This window comes from Mustela nivalis (genome assembly GCF_964662115.1).
Source record: "Mustela nivalis genome assembly, chromosome: 6".
Classification (NCBI taxonomy): Eukaryota; Metazoa; Chordata; class Mammalia; order Carnivora; family Mustelidae; genus Mustela; species Mustela nivalis.
In genome coordinates, this window is record NC_139025.1 from 13193212 (window position 1) to 13215137 (window position 21926).

General features: G+C 39.8%; 1 protein-coding gene across 7 annotated transcripts in view; it reads left to right on the forward strand.

Moving 5' to 3' along the window:
• RGS6 (regulator of G protein signaling 6) overlaps window positions 1-21926 on the forward strand; it is a 544877-nt gene that overhangs the window by 27057 nt on the left and 495894 nt on the right. For all 7 annotated transcript variants that reach the window (XM_082733462.1, XM_082733461.1, XM_082733459.1 and 4 more), the window contains exon 2: window positions 448-551. In XM_082733462.1, coding sequence (XP_082589588.1) covers window positions 465-551 — 87 coding nt within the window. In that variant the 5' untranslated portion in view covers window positions 448-464. The remainder of the gene's footprint in view (window positions 1-447; window positions 552-21926) is intronic.

The window sequence follows — 21926 nt, forward strand, 5'->3', positions numbered from 1 at the left end:
AAATAGAGAACATGTTGCTTTGGGAGTAGAATAATATATTGGGGGGCGCCTGGGTGGCTCAGTGGGTTAAGCCGCTGCCTTTGGCTCAGGTCATGATCTCAGGGTCCTGGGATCGAGTCCTGCATGGGGCTCTCTGCTCAGCAGGGAGCCTGCTTCCCTCTCTCTCTCTCTCTGCCTGCCTCTCCGTCTACTTGTGATTTCTCTCTGTCAAATAAATAAATAAATCTTTAAAAAAAAAAAACAAATAATATATTGAATATTGGATAACAAGACCCCAAATATCCCTTGAACATTTTTTTAAAATACTGCTTAAATTAATGAGGAAAAATAAACTCATCATAATTAATTTTTGTATCACGTGCCAAAAGATACTTACTTCTTTGCATTGTAGAGCTTTCTTTATATGATTTTGTCATGTCCTGATGGTCTATTTGTTTACTTTTGCAGCGTGAGTGAAGACATCCATGATGGCTCAGGGATCTGCGGATCAAAAAGCAGTGGGAATTGCTGACCCAGAGGAGAGTTCTCCAAATATGATAGTCTACCGCAAAGTAAGGCCTCTCGCGACATGCTTGGGATGTCTCTGTGTGTGTGTGCGTGTAGGGTTGAGTGACGGTTGACAGCTTGACAAATGTTTTCTGCCTAAACTGCCTTGACTGATAAATGAATATAGTTTTCTTCTCACATCCTCTGATTTTCCAATTCTAAAATTTAAGGAACTTAGGTTTGTCATACTTGAAACATATGATTTGGTATTCTTTAAAGATTTTATTTTTAAGTAAACTCTACACCCAATGTGGGACTTGAACTTGCAACCTGGAGATCAAGAATGGCATTCTCTACAGACTGAGCCAGCCAGGTGCCCCTGATTTGGTTTTTTTTAAATGCAAAGACTGCCTAAGCAATGCAGAGGAAATATATTCACCTTTGAGGTAAAAGCCTTTGTGTAACATTTATCAGTTGATTGTTTTTGAGCCCATAGTACGTATAAGATCTGGTCTAGATGCTGTGTGGGAGATACAGAGGTATGCATGTATTCGCTGTTTGCCATTGGTAGAAGACAGAAGATGTATGCAAATAAATGTAATAATCTAACTGTTAATTTCCAAACGAGAAGTGCAAATAGAGTGTTATATGAAAGCAGAGGAAAGGTGATCACTTCCAGGCTTAGAGGCCAGGTGTGTACTGGCAGAGGAGTGGCCTCTGAACTCCATTGTAAAGGATGGGTAAGACCGCTTTATGTGGAAAGCAGAAAGGAAGAACAACATTCCAGGTAGTGAGATGCATTCATCAAAGGGAAGTTGCTGAGGGAAGTGAGCAGGAACCAGAACCAGTGAGTTTGGGGGCAGAGGTGACTTCCATGGAGTAATGGAGGTAAGGTTTTGGGAAGAGTCTGGATGGAGCCAGATCCGAGAATGGTGAATCATAAACATTTTAATCATGAAAAACTTTTGTGCTAGGAGTTGTAAAATTAATATCTCTTTGGGATTATGAGTCTTGCCCTAGTGTGCCAGATGCATTATTATGATGGCAGATTTGAGGCTCTGGAGGTAGGGTATTGGTATTTCTGTCCCTGTGAGATTGGTAAAGAGGACATTAATCTAGCAGGGAAAATACCCCTCAGAATTGATTGAGAATGAGCAAAAGGATTAAAGAGTCTGAATTTAAAAATGACTTGGAAACTGAATGAATATAGAATTAAGAGGGGAACAGAAAAGAAGACTGTGCTTTGACCTTGGGTTATAGAAAGACATTGATGCTATTAATTCAAATAGGGATATTTGGAAGAACGTCTTAAAGGAAGGAACTATGACACAGGAAGTGTGCACATGTTGAATCTGAGGGAATGACTGCTTCCTATTAGCACATCTTTTTAAGGCTTGCATATGTGTGAAAATGTAACCTAACTGTGTTACATATTAATAAGAAAAATGAGTTAATGTTCATTCATTTCACTAAATATTTGAGTTGTCTGCTGGGTTCCGTGTATTCTCTAAGACTGTATGTTTGATCTCTGTTAATCACATGGGCAAGATTGAACTAGATATTTCTGGATGATCAATATGGTGAGTTTTTCTCTTTCCTTATAAAGATAGAACTCAAACTAATCTTGCTTTGAGTCTCAAATTCCTTAATCCTTTGCTTTGTAAGAGAAGGTTTAGATAACCCTTCTCTAACAGAGATGCCTGTTAAGTTGTAGTAAAGAAAAAAGAGATTAACAGGGCTAACCAATTAGTGAAGCATACAGAATAGAAAGATGTTTATTCATCATTACTTTCTTAACCCACCCATGCTGGGAAACCCTATGCCAAGTTCATAGAAATATGAGCTTTGGAATCAGACCTAGGTTAAAATTATTGCAACCCTACTACTTCCTAGTGGTGTGACCTTATGTTATTTAACTTCTGTGAGCTTTAGTTTCTTCATTTTTAAAAAGAAAAATAAAAGGTGGGAGGAAGGATACTACCTCGTAAGGTCATTATGAAGAGTAAATAAGTAAATGAGGTATTTCACATCTTACTTTGCATGGAGGTAGCCCATAATGAATGCTTTTCTTTTATCTTGAGGTCTTATAAAGACAGTGTCATTTGGAGAGGAACTAAATTATAAAATGTATACATGTTGATACTATTAATAAGTTGATTAAAGTATGTTTATACAGTGAATTGTTTTTTATTTTTAAGATATCATTTATTTATTTGACAGACAGAGATCACTTGTAGGCAGAGAGGCAGGCAGAGAGAGGAAGGGAAGCAGGATCCCTGCTGAGCAGAGAAGCCGATGCGGGGCCCGATCCCAGGAACCTGGGATCATGACCTGAGCTGAAGGCAGAGCCTTTAACCCACTGAGCCACCCAGGCACCCCGTGAATTGCTTTTATTTTATTTTTTATAAACATTTATTTTTATCCCCGGGGGTACAGGTCTGTGAATCACCAGGTTTACACACTTCACAGCACTCACCAAAGCACATACCCTCCCCAATGTCCATAATCGCACCCCCTTCTCCCAAACCCCCTCCCCCCAGCAACCCTCAGTTTGTTTTGTGAGATTAAGAGTCACTTATGGTTTGTCTCCCTCCCAATCCCATCTTGTTTCATTGATTCTTCTCCTACCCACTTAAGCCCCCATGTTGCATCGCCACTTCCTCATATCAGGGAGATCATATGATAGTTGTCTTTCTCTGCTTGACTTATTTCGCTAAGCATGATACGCTCTAGTTCCATCCATGTTGTCGCAAATGGCAAGATTTCATTTCTTTTGATGGCTGCATAGTATTCCATTGTGTATTGCTTTTTGAAGACACAGGAGAGCAATATAATTTTTTTAATTTAAATCCAGTAATTTTTATATTATTCAGGAGATTGTAAACCAATGGGTTGTTAAAGGTTGGTAGGAAAGGTCAAGGTCACGGTGGGCCACCAAACACCTTTTGGGTATTATAAATGTTTGATATTATATTGAAAGGAAAACTTCCTTCTCGTTTGTGGGAACTTGATTTTTAATTTTTGGATGGTAGGAGGGGGACTCTTTTTTGGTTTAATTTAGATACAAAGTTGTCGATTGCTGTAGTTCTTCAGAGATATGACTACTGGCCATTTGCTTTCTATATTGGAAATAGATCTAGCTTACTTACGACAAACATGTGTGTGGTATGCTTGTGTTCATGTTATTTGCTATGTTAGTTAATTGCTGTAAAAGGAATATTGCATCTGTTTGATCTATGAGAAAGAGGCATTGTTTAGTATGGGTCTAGGGCCTGGAGTAATTTAAACCTAGTTAATTCCACTAAATTACGGTTCTGTTTCAACTGTGGGTTATTTGCCTAGTTCTCTACTCAAAGCAGTGCTGTAGACCAGCCATTGGCTACAACCAATACAACCAATATCGCAGGACACTATCTTCAAGATGTCAGTAAAGATTAAACCTTGAAATCAGGGTGAATCCAAAACAAATGTTGTGGAAGTCCTCTTCTGTAATGGTTTTTTCAAGGTTGTAAACTCTTAAAACCAAACTTTTTTAGAGGTCTACAACAGAAACTTGCATTAAAAATTGTGCAAATAGTGTTGCTCTTGTTGTTTTCATTCTCTTGTTTGTTGTTTCTTACTCATGTCAGATGTTTTTAGTGTGAAGTTTTTGCTTGGACTGTGTTGTGTTGATTCAAACACTGACATTTAAAAAGCTAAATCTAGAGAAAAGGAGCTTTCGGGTAAACTTCCGAGTAATAAGTGGGATGATTGTGTCCATGATGTTGTTGTGACTTTTAAATGCCATTTAGGATGGTAACCTTCTGACATATGAGTAATGATGGGTGGGTTTCTTAAGCCTACACTCTCAGGATCTTCTTCATTTTCTTTTCATGTTTTCTGTGTCATTAGCTGTGAGAAGTTGTACTTTCCCAAGGCATGATTTATTTATTGAGTTGAACAGACTTTCTAATTTAGTTTTTCATCCTTCACATTCACATCTGGGGTTGGAGGTATGTATGAAAAATGTATTGGTCACATTAAAAATCTATTTAAGAGAAAAATTTAATTATTCATTAAGTCACCCAGACCCTGATAACCTTTTTTATATTCTCACATCCAAAAGATCCTGGGTCATTGAATTGTCCAATGTAGGGATGATATTTGAACTTGGCTGAATATCAGATCATTTAGGGGTGTTTTATAAAAATATTGATCCCCAAAGGATCCCCAAATATAACCAAGATATATTTGTTTCATAGGACTGAACTAGGTCCTGGGAATCTGAGTCTTATTTTATTTTTTATTTTTTAATTTTTAAAAAGATTTTATTTATTTGAGAGAGAGAGAGAAAGAAAGAGAGAATGAATGAGCAGGGAGGGGGGCAGGGCAGAGGGAGAGGGAGAAGACAGCCCACAGAACTTGACACTGGCCAATCCCAGGACCCTGAGAGCAGGACCTGAGCCAAAGGCAGACACTTAACCAACTCAGCCGTTCAGACACACCCTGGGAATCTAGTTTTAAACACTTCTCAGGAGAATCTGAGTTTGAAACACACTTATTGATATATTTTACAATATTCAGGTAGCGTATGCATGGCAAAGTAATGGGAAAGTTGGTGTTTTGAAGTGGGGTTTTGAGCTTATAATTATTTATAGATCTCTCAAATGTAGAAGAACCAGTCTCCTGTCACATAAACTTACAAGTGAAGGATTTACTTGTAACACCCTCATTCAGATGAGCAAACTGAAGGATGGAGAGAGTGTGTAACTTGCATAAGGTTACTCAGCAGTTTCCCAGTGAAGCCATGATTGTGTCCAGGTAGCCTGACTACCCCATTACTGTCCTTTCCACCACCACGATATCAACAGCAGATTACCACTGCCACATAGTTGGGGCTCAACAGACATGGGATGAATTAAATAAATGAAAATACTATTCAGCAGATCTTTGCTTTTCTCACCCTTATTCTCAGAGACTTGACTTGGGTGAACTTTGAACATTTGTAATGCTAAAGCATCCTTCTGCTTGCTGGTACTCTTGTATTTTGGGTAAAAATTTTCTAAAATGTTTACTTTCTTTAATAAACTCAGAATTCTTTTGAGTACAAGTAGGTTGCATTCTGATTTTGTTTAGTTCTCTGAGTGGTGTTAATAATGTCTCTTGAGAAATTGCCAACTGGACTGGTAATTTGATTTCGTAGAACTCTGGGCAATTAGATGGTAGTTGGACGGAGAAAATTGTAGCTTAACTTGACCTAGACTTGGGTCAGGAGGCAGTACAGTGTGATGGAATATGCCAGACAGGGAGCAGAGAGCTCTGGATGTCTGGCCCCAGCCCCCACACTCACTGCTTTGGTACTCTGGATGGGCAACTTCATTTTCCTAGCTCTGTTTCTTGTTTTGACTTCCCCCTCTCTCCTTTCTTTTCCTCTTTCCTTCCCTACACAAAATACTTCTGACACAAAAAGAATATATTCAGTGTCCACATAAAGTAGAAATAAGCATGATAAAGTGAACCCTGTGTACCCAGCAACCCATCAACGTAATAAATAAAATATTACTTTGGCTTCATTTCTTTTTCTGTTAAATGAGGCAACTGGACTGAATACTGTAAACACGCATTTCTGCAATGATTTACAAGTGTCATTCTGTAAGTTTTCCATCATTAGAAGTTAATAAACTTCCCGGATGTCAAAACAATGTTGTGAGCCTGCCGATGTGCTTTAAGGGTCTTTGAACTTTTCTGGAAATATTTTAAACAGTCTTGCATAACTTACGCTGGATTGAGATAAGACCTAATGTAGTTAGGCATCAAAAGAAAAAATGTGCTTGTAATAATTTAACATTCAACAGTTAAAGTATTTTCTTGGTGGTGACCTGTTTCTTTGGCTCATGAGTAACATTTAAGACGTTCGTACATGTCTACTTGGTGGTACTGATTGTGCATTAGACAGATAGCAGGAACAGTGTTTAAATAGTAGCACTGGATGCTGTCAGTAACACAGAGTGTTAAGGATGAATTGGACGTCTTAGAGAAAGAAGACAAGTCCAGTGTTCTTGTGTGTCATTGCTGGCTTTCTTCCCTTGTTAGTTTCCAGTTATTTATTCCTTCTCTGCTGGAATTTGGGTCTTGCCTTTGTGTTGCCCTGATACTCCAAGGTCACTTTCCCTAATGTTCTAGGGCCCTTGCAGTCCTGGGCAAAAGTTGCTTTAGGCATATTTCCAAAAAGTAAATGTAGTACTATTTTAGTTACACAGGCAGTGGTATGCAGCAAGAAGGCCGGGGGGGGGGGGGGGAATCTACCCTGGAAGAAGCAGGTCTGATGAGCAAGCCGAGACTAGGACATTGTTTTGGGATTCACAGAAGGCAGTGGTAGTGGCCAGCACAACTGAGAGACAGGGAACCTCTAGATCCTGATGACCAAGGCATAGTGGGGGATTAGCAATAATTTAATCAGCAAATATGCATTGAGTGTCATTTGCATGCCAGATGCTAGGAATGCAAGATGAAGTCTGTGCCCTGACAAAACCCGTAGGCTAACGGGTCAGTGATGGGTAACTAGGCAATTACAAGAGGCCCTTGGTAGAGGTGAGCTGAGGAATGTAGAAGGAGGCAGAAGAGTCACGAAGTCCACATCGAGAGAGAATGATGAGGTCATAGCAGACATCCAGAGGATTTGGCACCTGCCTTAATCTGTGAAAGATGAATAGGAATTAACCTGGCAGAGAAGGGGAAAAAGCAGCGTGGGAGGCAGAAAGACTACTACCACATGGAAAGGCACAAAGCTGCGATGTTATAAACTGAGTTCTGGGAACTTCAAGTGGCTGTTTTCTTGGAGCTACGTATATGTGATGGAGGTTAGAAATAAAGTTGCCTGGGGAGATTACGGCTGGATCACAAAAGACCTTACATATATTTCCAAAGATTTAGGACATTATGCAGGTATCTTCCTTTTGCACCTGCACATCCTCTCGCGACCCCCACCTTCCATGTTGTTCCCTCCCCCAGGAGGTAGACTCATCTGCAGGGCTCTTGGAATCTCTGGCTTTGAATGAAGTTTGGTCAGTAGAAGCCTGGGGAGAGATGGGAGAGAGGGAAAAGAGCAAAGCCAGGGTGTTCCTTCCCATGGCTCCCTCTCTGTAGAGTCTTGCACTGCCTGTGCCCCTTGACTGAAAGTCATGGTTTCTCCCAGGTCAGACTGTTCTCCTCTGGGTTCAAGTACCCTTTTCTTCTCCTCATCTTTTTTGGGGATCTGGGTGACTGCCATTTGTATAGTCCTCTATTGCTGTATAATCAATACCCCAAATATGTAATGGGGTTAATTGGCTTAAGCACAACCTTTATTATGTCATAGTTTCCATGGGTCATTAATCTTAGGTGGGTCCTCTGGGGCAGTGCCTCTCACAAGGCCCACAATCAAGCTGTTGGCTAGAATTGCACTTTTCTCTGAAGGCTCACCTGAGGAAAGGCCCACTCCAACCTTACTCATGTGGTTGTTGGCTGGATTCACTTCCCCAAATGTTGTGGGAGTGATGGCCTCAGTTCCTCACTAACTGTTGATTAGAGCCACTCTTGGCTTCTTAGCACATGTGTTTCTCCACAGGGTAGCTTACAACAAGGCAGCTTGTTTCATCAGAGTGAGCAAGGAAGAAGAGGCGGAAGGGAGGGGGTGGTAGTGGGAGTTTCAATCTTTTAAAACCCAATCTTGGACATAACTTTCTATATCCTTTCTGTTAGGAGCAGGTGACGAGGTCAACTGCAAAGTGACGGGTTTACACACAAGTCAGAGGCTTCTGAGTGTTCCCTTGTGGTTCTCCCATTCTCTGCCACTTCCTTATACTTGGTCCTTTTGGAAATAAACCTTTCTTGGATTGTCTTATGTGTGCCCTCTGTTTCCTGATGAGTCTCTGACTCATGCAGGTATTAACCCTAAAGCAAAGGAAAGCCACTAAAACCTTGTTTTTCTTCATAAAGAAAGTGAGCATGAGAGAACTTGAAGCCAGGAAGTCATGCGATCAGTATGGAGAACACACTTGTACAGAGAGCATATGAGAGAGATGGTAAGATTAGTGGGAAGAATAGTTTGGTGATTTTACTGGAATTTGGGTGAGGACAAAATGACATCCCTGTCAATGGCAGTGGTAATGTAGATGAAGGGATGGGCTTGAGAGATGTTTTGGAGGTACAACCAATTGGGTTGGGTGACCAGTGAGATGTAGGGCTAATCTGAGGGGAATAAGGAGGTATCTTTTCACCAGGTTACACCTGGGAAATATCAGAAGATCTCCTTGAAGCAACAAAATTTTGAACCAAGTAACTGTAGAGCTGAGTTGCCTGCCCTTCTCCTCCTTGTGTGCAGAGAAGTCAAGTGTCATGGAAGGAGTGTGTAACTGGGCCAGGGTGTCCCTGGATCGATTCTGGTTGCACCACTAGCTGACTTCGGGCTGCACACAAGTCGTTTCGGTTTCAAGTCTAGTTCTGCCATTTGCAAAGTGAGGGGTTCTATAGGCTGGGGGACTTTGAAAGTATTTTCAGCTCCAACATGCCAGGGCTTTCATAATCTAAAATAAAGACATCCACATTTCCTTACCTATATATTCTTTTAATAGCCTTCTCTGTTTTCTTTTAAATTTTCTTTAAAAAGTTAACCCAAGTAAAACTTTGGAAAGTCAGACAAGTCAGTGTGTTTCAAACAAAATGCTTTTTTAGTCTTGAACATTTAGGGCTTCCTTTCTCTTTTCCCAAGGACTAACTTCAGAGAGTATTCTGGGTAACTAATTTAACCATTCAATCCGAATTTTAAGATTCCTTTCATTAAGTATTTTGAAGGTTTTTTATTGCCTTAGGAAAAACTGTTCTGTTTTTCTTTTCCCCTAGGATTAGAATTGTCAGAGGAAAAGCTCCCCATCACATTATCTTGGTTGGCAAGAGACGGGAGTGTGGGCAAGTCCCCGACCAGTGCTATCAGTGTCTGCAGATGAAAGGGAGGGTATTTTTAGTGTCGAGAATAGCTCAGTGTGGGTTAATATGATGTGTTTCCATGAGTATAGCTTTCTAATTTGGAAAGCCTTTGGTGTGCTCAAGGCTTCATTTCATTTTTTCCCCATTATTCCCCCCTCATTTCATTTCAAAGAGTCTAAGATTTTACATTTTGGCAATTTATTATTCTCACTATTGACACTCCTTTTTGGTATTCCTACACTATGGAGAACTTGAATGGCCATAGAGTGAAGTCCTCATTCTCAGGATTTTGAGCAAGAAAAACTACAAGTCTACAGATATCTGTGAAGGGAAAATAAGTGTTTCAGCCATTGTGGGATAGGATCATTATTTTTAAAAAACATTATTGCCAATAGAAATCAAAACTGAAAATGGACAAGTCTTTTGAACTGCATTCTTACTTCTAAAAATGTATTACAGTAAGGGAATGGAAAAAAATATATGAGGTAGACATATAGATAAAGACACACATTCACACCAAAAGAATATTCTTACCTCTGTGGTAAATAACATCAAAAGATATCAATCAATCAAATATTTGTTGAAAATGAATTAAATAATCATAAGAAATAGGACTTATATTTGGAATGAACCCCCCAGTTAGGTTACTGGGTCCCTGTTAATTGCCTTGAAAAGAAGATGCTTCTTGACATCCTGGAATATGGTCTGATTGAATATTCCTTACTTTAAAAACCCTACTGGACTTGGCCACTTTTGTAAAATTTTTTTTTCTTTGCTAAATATAATGGTTGTGTAAATTTACTAAAAAATTATTGTTTTCTCTGCTTTATTATTTTCTACATCTCTGTGCTTAGCTCTGGGATTATTATTATTTTTTTTGTCTGGAGAATTACCTTCCGTATTTTCTTTAGTGTAGATCTGCTGATGTAAGATTAAGGAAGATAGTAGGGATTTATTGACTATCCACTGTATACTGGCTACTGTGCTGAGTACTGCACACACACTGAATCATGTAACCACCAAAATGGCTTGTTAGGCAAGCAGTGGTCCTCCTATATTACATGCAAGGAAACAGGATCAGAAGGAGTAAATGACTGGTATTGAGATTTGAATCTGGGTTTACATTATCCTAAAGTTTGTAATTTTTTTTAAAGAAATTAAATTATGTAGAAAAAAACAAAGGAGATCTCAAAATTGTTTGCAATTGATTATAGGAAGTTTGGTGAGCTTACAGAGGAGGAAGGAATTTCAAGAGAAATGACTTGAATTGCATCTTTAAGAAAGGGGAGGATTTTGTTCTGGAGGAAAAGCCAAGAAATGATTCTAGGTGATGGGAGTTGTTGAAAGCAAAGGTTGGTGATAAGAAAACATAGATGTACGTAGGAGGCAATGTATTTTATTACACTAAATCTAGGAGCTGTGCCTGGAGTAATAATAGCCTTATTCTTCATATGGAGAACCTGAAATAAGAAAATACTAAGCATTTTTAGTTCTGAAGCTCACCTGGTAAAATATTGGTAATGAGCTTTCTGCTGACTGATTTTCTTTCTTTCCTTTTAAAAATTCATTGTTTTCCATTTTAAAAGTAATAATTCATTTTCAAAAGAACATATGAACTATAGAAAAAAAACCTCACATATTCCTACCATGCAAATATGGCTACAGCTAACATTTTGGTCTATTTCCTTCCAGGCTTTTATTTTATATAAGTATATATTAACACATATATAATATATAATATTCAGGGCTACCCTGAATAGCCAAAGCAATCTTGAAAAAGAAGAATAAAGCTGGAGGTATCAAAGTCCCAAACTTCAGGGTATTATAAAGCTGTAGTAATCAAAACAGTATGGTACTGGCACAAAAACAAACACATAGATCGATAGAACAGAATACAGAAACCAGAAATAAACCCACAATGATGTGGCTAATTAATCTATGACAAAAGAGGCAAGAATGTACAATGGGAAAGTTGGTCTCTTCAGTAAATGATGCTGGGAAAATGGACAGCTGCATGCAAAAGGATGAAACTGGACCATTTTCTTCCACCATATTAAAAATTAAACTCAAAGTGGATTGAAGACTTAAGCGTGAGAACTGAAACCATACAACTCCTGGAAGAAAATATAGGCAATAGTTTCATTGAGAGTTCTAGAAACATTTTTCTAGATATGTCTTCTTAGGCAAGGGAAACAAAAGTAAAATTAAACTATTGGGACTATACCCAAATAAAGAGTTTCCGCACAATGAAGGAAACCATCAACAAAACAAAAAAGACAGCTGACTGAATGGAAGAAGATATTTACAAATGATATATTTGATAAGGGATTGTTATCCAAAATGTATGTAGAAGTCATACAACATAACAAAAATCCTTTATGGGCAGAGGGCCTGAATAGACATTTTCCAAAGACATACAGATGGCCAACAGACACATGAAAAGATGATTAATGTCACTCATCATCAGGAAAATACAAATTAAAACCACAATGAGCTATCACTTTACACCTAACAGAATAGCTAGACTCATAACCAAGAAGTAACAAGTGTCGACAAGGATGTGGAAAAAAAAGGAACCCTGTGTGCTCCTGATAGGAATACAAACTAGTACAGCCACAGTGGAAAAAGGTATGGAGGTTCCTCAGAAAATTAAAAATAGAATTACTATATGATCTAGTAATTCCTCTACTGGGTATTTACCCAAAGAAAAGGAGAACACTAGTTTGAAAAGATAGGTGCACCCCCATGTTTATTGCAGCATTATTGCAATAGCCAAGATATGGAAGCAACCCAAATGTCCATCCATGGTTGGCTAAAGAAGATGCAGTATTTATATATATAGGAATATGACAGAATATTACTAAGCCATAAAATAGAATAAAATCTTGCTATTTGCAACAATATGGATGGACCTACAGAGTATAATGCTAAGGAAATAAGTCAGACAAATATATGATTTCACTCATATGTGGAATTTAAGAAACAAAACTTGTAAACAGAAAAGAGACAGGGCGCCTTGGGGGCTTTGTCAGTTATGCGTCTGTCTTCAGCTCAGGTCATGATCCCAGGGTCCTGGGATCGAGCCCCACGTTGGGCTCCCTGCTCAGCAGGGAGTCTGCTTCTCCCTTTCCCTCTGCCTGCTTCTCTGCCTAATTGTGCTTTCTATCTCTCCATCAAATAAATAAATAAAATATTTAAAGTAAAAGAGAGACAGACAAAATGGACTCTAATATAGAGAACAAACTGGTATTTACCAGAGGGGAGGCAAGTAAATGGATAAAATAGATAGAGGGGACTAAAAGTACACTTACCTTGGGCGCCTGGGTGGCTCAGTGGGTTAAGCCACTGCCTTCGGCTTGGGTCAAGATCTTGGAGTCGTGGGATCGAGTCCCGCATTGGACTCTCTGCTCAGCAGGGAGCCTGCTTCCCTCTCTCTCTCTCTGCCTGCCTCTCTGTCTACTTGTGATCTCTCTCTGTCAAATAAATAAATAAAATCTTTAAAAAAAATAAAAGTACACTTACCTTATTGAGCAATGTCTAGAACTGCTGAATAGCTATATTGTACGTCTGAAAGTAATGTGATACAGGTTAATTATATTTCAATTAAAAACTTAAAAATTAACATATATTATTAGCCTAGTCGGTAATCATGGCATATATACTATTTTATGTGTTTCTACCATATCCTAAGCATTAATCTGTGCCACAATATGTCATCATAATCTTAAGTTTTAAAGATTATATTGTATTACAAGTAGATAACATACTGTAATTTATTCAGTTCCTTGTTATTAATAGCAAAATTTAGAATTTCTAGGTCAGAGGGCATGACCTGCATCATGACTCCTGATATCTTGTTTTCCAGGAGGAAATATAGGCTGGCCTTCCCCGGATTGCTGTCAGTGTTCATTGAACTTAAGAAAGGGGATGCGAGGGGTGCTTGGATGGCTCAGTGGGTTAAGCCTCTGCCTTCGGCTCAGGTCATGATCCCAGGGTCCTGGGATCGAGCCCCACATCCGGCTCTCTGCTCAGCAGGGAGCCTGCTTCCTCCTCTCTCTCTGCCAGCTTCTCTGCCTATTTGTGATCTCTGTCTGTCAAATAAAAAAAAAAATTAAAAAAAAAGAAAGAAATGGATAAGGAAGATGTGGTCCATATACACTATGGAGTATTATGCCTCCATCAGAAAGGATAAATACCCAACTTTTGTAGCAACATGGATGGGACTGAGAGAGATTATGCTGAGTGAAATAAGTCAAGCAGAGAGAGTCAATTATCATATGATTTCACTTATTTGTGGAGCATAACAAATAGCATGGAGGACATGGGGAGATGGAGAGGAGAAGGGAGTTGAGGGAAATTGGAAGGGGAGGTGAACCATGAGAGACTATGGACTCTGAAAAACAACCTGAGGGTCTTGAAGGGGCAGGGGGTGGGAGGTTGGGGGAACCGGTGGTGGGTATTAGGGAGGGCATGGATTGCATGGAGCACTGGGTGTGGTGCAAAAACAATGAATACTGTTACGCTGAAAAGGAATTTAAGGAAAGAAAGAAAGAAAGAAAGAAAGAAAGAAAGAAAGAAAGAAAGAAAGAAAGAAAGAAAGAAAAAGAAAGAAAGAAAGAAAGAGGGTGAGAGGGGCACCTGGATGGCTCAGTCAGTTAAGCATCTACCTTCACCTCAGGTCACAATCCCGGAGTCCTGGGATCTAGTCCCGCATCAGGCTCCCTGCTCAGTGCAGAGCTGGCTTCTTTCTCTCCCTCAGCCCTTCCCCCCAACTCATGCTCTGTCTCTCTCTCTCTCTAAAACATAAATTAAAAAAGCAAGCAAGCCAGCAAGCAAGCCAGGCAGGGGATCTCTAATAATTAGGGCTAGAGTATTCTCTGCTCTCTACCTCGAAACCAGATCCCTACCCTAATGTCCGACTGGCTTTGCAGCCCCACCCTTCTCTGGAGAGCCTCAACGCCTGGGTATTGAGAAATTTCCAACTTGGCATTTTTCCAAGCCGCTTGCTATTTTATTCTCTATTTGTTTTTCTTAAGCGACTAACTCAATAAGAATAATGTTTCAACCTCTCTCCACTCCCCACCCCCTGCATTTTTCCTGCCCGCACCACCTCTGCCTCCAGTTTAGCCATGGGGTTGCTTCTTATATTTTAAAGCTAAATACAAAAGCACAGTTCTGAGATGCAGCCAAGTTCCACAGCCAAGTTTGAAGAATAAAACTTTAAAACAGCTCTTCTGTCACACACTTGCGAGGGGAGGCAGGCTTTGCTATAAATAAGGCACATTCCATTTCTATCTCATCCTTTGCAGCCCTCCCGGATAATGCTTTTTGTATATGACTGCGGTGTTCTCTTGCTGCCCACTCACCCTTTCAACCCTCCCTTTAATATCGCGTCTTATCTAAGCATTCGGTAGTTCTGGAGTTTAGGGACCCTGCGTGAATGTGGGGTAGAAGTTTCTTGTCATTCTTCAGGGTTAAGTGGAGTGAGAGAAAGTGGCTGGCTTGTAAGGAACTACATTTTGTCTGGGACATTTTTAGCAGCTGCTTGTATTAGTTTCCTATGGCTGCTGTAACAAAGTACCATAAAATTAGGGGTTTAAAACAAAACAGATTTATTCTCTTACGGTCCCGGAGGTCAGAATTCTCCAATGATTTGGCAGGGCTGTATTCCTTCTGGAGGCTCCAGGGGAAAGCCTATTTCCTTTGTTTTTCTAGAAGCTGCCTACATTTTTCAACTCATGACCCTGCGTCTCTCTGACCTCCTTCGGCTATCGTGTCTTCTTCTCTGACTCTGCCCATTTTACATCCCTCTTATAGGAACCTGTGATCCCATGGAGCCCTCCCAGAAAGTCCAGGGTAACCTCCGCATCTCGAAATCCTTAACTTACTCACACTTGCAAAGTCCTTTTTGCTGTGTGAGGCAGCATATTCACAGGTTTGGGGAGTTAGGATGTGGACATCTTGACAGGGAGGAGGGCTTTATTCCGGCTACTATGCTATCTTAGAAAAGGGAAGGAAAAATAATTTCTGGAATTTTATCTGTTTTTCATAGCTACAGAGAGGGTGTGCTGAAGGCTTGGTTTTTTCTTTCAGTGTTTGGGGTGGTAGATGTATGGCAACCCAAATTAAGTCTAGGATATCCGTTTGTACTTGCTAATATCCCTATGAAGACAGGAAAGAAAAGCCTTTCAGTGACTGGCAGCAAGGACAGGGGTGGGTGTCTTAGTTAAAGACCTTCCTTGCTTCCTTACTGGGTGCTTATCTTAGGCTCTTCATAGGGCATTGAGGGGAAGTGACCAAGCAGATGCATTTTTTTTTTTTTTTTTAAGTAGGCTTCACACCCAGCATGGAGCTTGAACTCATGATTGTGAGATCAAGACTGGAGCTGAGATCACGAGTCAGATACTCAACGGACTGAGTCACCCAGGTGCCTCCCAACAGAGGCATTCTAAATAAATGAAGGGAAAGCTCCTTTATTCTAGACTCCTAATGGTGGCTTTCCCATGGGAATGTTCATCTCTAGTTATTTTATATTTTAGAATATATACAAACTGTGGTACTGAACAATACAGTGAGTAAACACTTCCCTCATGGCTGGCCAGAGAGTATGATAGAATACCATGATCTTATGTTCTTTTTTAAGCAATAAGAGAGCATGGGAAAATTCAGTCTTCTTAGCTTAGGAATGTGCCAGTCTGCTTGTCAGCTCTCCTGAGGCCTCTCTTTTCACCATTTTTCACGTTCTGGTAAGTCACAACACATAAGGGCAGACCAAAGGTGCACAGGTGATGGTGTTGGCTATATAGGCACAAAGCCACAGGAGCCTGGTGTTAAAATGACTCAAGGCAGATGAACCCCTCCAAAGAGCTAGTCAAGGAAACAGACGATAAAGCCTAATTGTTAGCAAGGGTTGGGAGTGAGCTTTTTCTTTCTGAAAGGATTGGTTAATATGACTACCTTCACTGCCTTCTGGGGAAGGAGAGGTCAGTAGTTGAAAACAAAATCTACTGTAGCCGATGACATGTTAAGATTTTAGGGCAGAGTTCAGCCAACTACTTGCCCTTGGACCTAACACATCCCCATATCAGTTCTTGTATAGTGCTCGAGCCAAGGGTGGTTTTCACATTTTGAAATGGTTGGAACAAATTAAAAAAAGAAGCACTATCCATGATGTGTGAAAATTACGTAAAATTCAAATTTCAGTGTTCATAAATCACGATTTACAGAAACACAACCACACCGCTCGTGTATTAGTTGTCCGTGGCGACCACGGAGGAGTTGAGTGGTTGTGGCAGACGTTGACCATGTGACTGACCAAGCCTGAAATATTTACTAACTGGCCTCTTACAGAGAATTTTGTAGCCTCAGCTCATGCGGACTTGTGGGGTGGGGGGAGAATGAAAAAGCCTCCGCAAATTTCCTTGTTGGAATAATATTTCCATAGGAACCAAGACCCAGTGATTCTGCCCAGTGGGAACTCATTTCTAGGAACCCACAGGAGTCTAGCTGGAGAATGGGTATATATATAAGTTAACCTGGAAAGCAGTTATATTCACAGGATGCTATAAATATTACACAGATCCTGCCATCCACTCCTTGAATAGTGTGTCTCCTTTACCGAGAGGTCACAGAGTTTATTCCAGTACTTTATGAAGAGATTTATTTGGTTGATTGTTTGTTGTTTCTTTCTTTCTTTTTTTTTTTTTTAAATGAAGAAGAGCATATTGAGCTGCTGGAAGTGTTGGGCTGTGTGTTCTGAAATATCCCAGTAGGATAAGTGCCAGCTACCTACGTTTCAGATGCAGTGTCCAAATGGCTCTCGCTTCTCCAGGACCCACTTTGTCCAGGCATCGGGCCAGTGCTTTGGCACATGGTGGCTCACACTGACAGCACCTCTGCGGGAGCCCGGGTGCTATTCCCACTCTGCCTGGGTGGAAAGGGGCTAGCGGTGGGAAAGCCTGTGCCTGCGGTGCCGCTCTAAGTGTGAGGCCACTTCTTTACTGCCCGTGCTCTCTTCTCAAGCCTTCAAGGAGCAGGCCAGCCACTCGGGAAGCTGCTTCGTTCTGGTCTTTTCTCTGTGAGAGCAGGAGTATCACAATCTCAGGGACAAAATGTTTGAATCACTGAGTTATGGTACTCAGTGATAATAGTAACTTCCATCACTTTGGTCGTTGTGGGATCTTGACTCCTGGGAATAGTGCACAACATGGCACACAGATCCTTTAGGGATACTGACTTTGTTGCTTTCGGCTAGACACCCAGAATTGGGATTGCTGGATCATATGCTAATTCTGTTTTCATTTTCTGAACCTCCATGCTATTTTGACAGGGGCTGCCCCAACCTACATTGCCACCAGCTGTGAATAAGGATTCCCTTTTCTTCTCATCCTCACCAACACTTGTTATGTCTTGTCTTTTTGATAGAGGCCATTCTGACAGGTATGATGTGACATCTCACTGTGGTCTTGATTTACATTCACAGTAGCCAAGATATGGAAACAGCCCACATGTTTGTCCGTAGATGAATAGATGAAGAAAATTGGGATGTATATACAGTAGAATTTGACTCAGGCATAAAAAAGATGAAATCTCTTGTCATTTTAGGAATGACACCGAAGAACGTAGAGGACATTATTTTGAGTGAAATTAGCCTGACAGAGAAAGACGAGTACTGTATGATTTCATTTACACATGGAATCCAAAAAAAGTAAAAATGAGCTCCTAGAACCAGAGAGAAAATGTGGTTTCCAGGAACTAGGGGTAGGGGAGATATGGGTCAAAGGGTACAAACTTTCTGTTATAAGTTGAGTAAGTTCTGAGGATCAAGGGTACAACATGGTGACTATAGTTAATAATACTATATTGTGTACTTGAAATTTGCTAGTAGAGTACATCTTAAGATTCTCACCACACACACACACACACAGAGGTAGCTATGTGAGGTGATAAATGTACATGTTAATTAACTTTGTTGTGGCAAATATTTCAAAATGTATATCAAATCATGATTTTTAGGTATTTTATGTATGTACAGTTTTATTTGTCAGCTATACCTCAATAAATTTGGAAAAAAATGTTACCTTCCATTTTATAGTTTCTTCCAGCTCTCTATACCCTTCATATAATGTATGTGGAAGTCCTGAGATGCTATTTATCTAAACTTTGTAAATGAGGAAACTGAGGCTTGTGTGGGTCACCCACCCTTTAGTGGCAGAGCCAGACCTTCTGACCCTGTGGTCTGGTGTCCTGGGAAATAGTATTTCCCAGGCCTTCAGCCATAGAGCCATGCCACTCAAATCAATTTTAGCAGAGGGCAGTGCTACAGTCTAGGCATATGGTACTTGGGTTCATCCTCTTGGTGGTCACCAACTGATCTTAAAAGACAAATTTTACATCCTAGGTATTTTGGGTTATTACCCTAAAATTAGGACTCTGCTGGGTACAGTGTAGTGCTCAATCTCTTCCTCTTCCTCATCACCATATCAGCCCCAAACCAAACCAAAGCAAACCAGTAATGGATGGCCGTTCATGTTCCTCTTACCACATGGCGCCACATGAAGAAAGGTATAATGCATGTATTCTGCTCAGAAAAAGGCTGAAAAATTGTGGGAAAACACACTTTCAGAGAAGGTTTGTGTTTTTTGGGACTTAGGAATATAGCATTAATCACAACTGCTGCTACAGCTGCACAAGTTATTAAAAGAGCTCATTTTCCAGCAAGTTTTAAATAGTGGAGATGGTTCTTGCGTGCATTTAACAAGCACTCTGTCCTGGTTTTGCTCCAGTCCCTACACATTCTTTCTCAGTCTCCATCTCTGCCCACCCCGTGAGTCCTTGGCCCCCTTCTCTTCTGCACGCAGTCCAGGGGCAACGTCGTGCTCTGCATACACTGATTTATAGATTCCTCAAAATACTATCTCCTTTCCAAACTCCAAATGCCTGTGTCCAGCTGCCAAAGGACATCTCGGTTTGAACCCTCCTTACTTACTGCAGATTCAACAGGTAGAACCTCACAGAGTGTTCTCCCTCTGGAACGCGGCGGTTGGTGTTCCGTCCTTCATCCAGTTAGTGTCTGAGTAAAAACCGGAACATGATTCTTCTCGACAGGACACAACACTCACCCTCCTTTCCACATAAATATGTTTATTTTTGTATGTGTCGCCTTTTATGTTTGCCACCCTATGATATTGTAAATGCTGGCCATCAGGTAGGCAATAAATAAATGTTCAGTGGGCAGGCCTGTTGATAAGCATTCCTGAAACATCCTCTTATCTTTCCCAGATGAGATTTGCTACCACATGACTTCTTCTTGTACTGGCTGGATTGTGTAACTCAGTCTTTGCTGCAAAGATGGGTAGCATCTCTCCGAGCTTTGCAAACTTATTTATCTTAGGAATTATTGAGCTTGGCGGCTGTCCACATCGTGTAACAACTCTGCTGTCACTTTTCCCTCCTTGCTTTCTTTCTTTGCTCTCTCTCCACTTTTCACATTCCTATCTGTGAGAGAGAAGGAGAAGAAATGAAGATTACAAACCCATATTTCTCTCACTAATTAAAAATATCTTTCCATCTTGCTTTACTATTAAATGAGTTCCTTGTTCTCCTTCTATGTCACAATTAAAATAGCTTCTTTCCTTCTTAGTGTCTTTAACATTTTTTATTGCAGAAATGATTCATGTTTACTATACAAAATTACAAATTATAGGTAAACACAAAGAAGGAAATAAAATGTATAGACCCCTTGCTCAGAGAACTATAGTCAATTTTTAATATAATACCTACTTCACACTTTTTCTTTCCTATACACATTTCAGCAAAAATATAAATGTATTGGGGCACTTGGGTGGCTCAGTGGGTTAAGCCTCTGCCTTCAGCTCAGGTCATGATCTCAGGATCCCTGAATAGAGCCCCGCATCGGGCTCTCTGCTCAGTGGGGAGCCCGCTTCCCCACCTCTCTCTCTCTCTGCCTGCCTCTCTGCCTGCTTGTGATCTCTGTCCATCAAATAAATAAATAAAATCTTTAAAAAAATGTAAATGTATCATACTTGCCATTGGAAAACTTCCTGTCACTTAATAGGTTGAGAACATGTTCCCACAATAGCAAATACTCCTCTAGATCTGATGTCAACAAACTTTCTCTGTAAAGGGTCACATAGTAAATATTTGAGGCTATGTGGAACATCCAGTTTCTGTTTCAGCTACTTAACTCTGCTCTTGTAGTGAGATATGTAAATGAATGAGTGTGGCTATGTTCCAATAAAACTTTATTTTCAAAAATAGGCAGTTGACCAAGTTTGGCTCATGGTTGGGCCATGGTTTGCTTATGTTTATTCTAGTATACCATTTTTAATGGCTGAACAGTATTGCATTTGATCAGTCTATCATGATTTACCCAACCAATCCAAATAATAGCTAATGTTCTTTGAGGCCTTACACTGTGTTTTGTGTTTTGAAGGGTTTGTTTTAGTTCCTTTTTCACTCTTTTTGCCTATAACTCTGTGAAATATAGGTATCATTCTTTCTGTTGAACAGATGAGGAAATTTAGATAAAGAACAAGTAGGCAATTTGCCTACTTGGCTATTAATAAGGAGAGAAGACAAAATTTAATTTGTTTTATATCTAGGAGCCACATTTTTAACTACTCATTAGATTTTTGTGCACCTTAATAGTTATTTCCTTGGGCTAAATCCCTAGAATTAGAGTAACAAAGTGCATCTTACAGCTTTTGATCTGTGTTTTACAGGTTGATATGTGTGGCCAAATCCTATGTCTTGGGTGGTATAAACCTTAGCAGTAATACTTCATCATTTTAAATCACATTAAAAATTATAAATGCGAAAATGTAAATGTAAATGAATATTTATTTTAGGTGTATTTCTCATCTCTGTTTCTTCTTAGGTGAATTTCTCATTTGTGAAGGAAAGGTCCTCATTATTTTATAAAAGCAGTGTCTTTTCTACTGATTTTTTGGAGCCTTGTATACAGAACTCCTTTGGTGTTTTAGTTGATGTTACATGGCTTGTTTTGAAAAGGGTGTGTTTACTTTAAAAAGCTATTGTCTTTATAGTTAAAGAGAATTAAACAGAAAAAGTGTTTGGTTTTAGCATAATAGCACTAATTAGACTTCTGGAATTAAACAAACAAACAAACAAACAAAAACCTTGTAAGGTAAGAGAGAAATTACTGCTAAAGGGAACTTGTCCCTTTAGTACTCATCTCTTAAGTCACTAGGATTGGGTTCTTTTTTATTTTTATTTTATTTTATTTTAATTTTTCTTTTCTTTTCTTTTTTTTTTTTTTTTAGGATTGGGTTCTTTAATTGGAACTACTGCTTGGCTGTGGCCATGGCAACATATCATAGCTGCCATGAACCGCATACACCTTGACAAAATATTTTTTAGTGAGTGGGTTTTAGATGAAATTCATTATCCAGTGTATTCATGGAGAGTCTAGATGAATTAAAGGGTGGTAGACCAATAATTGTATAATAATAACA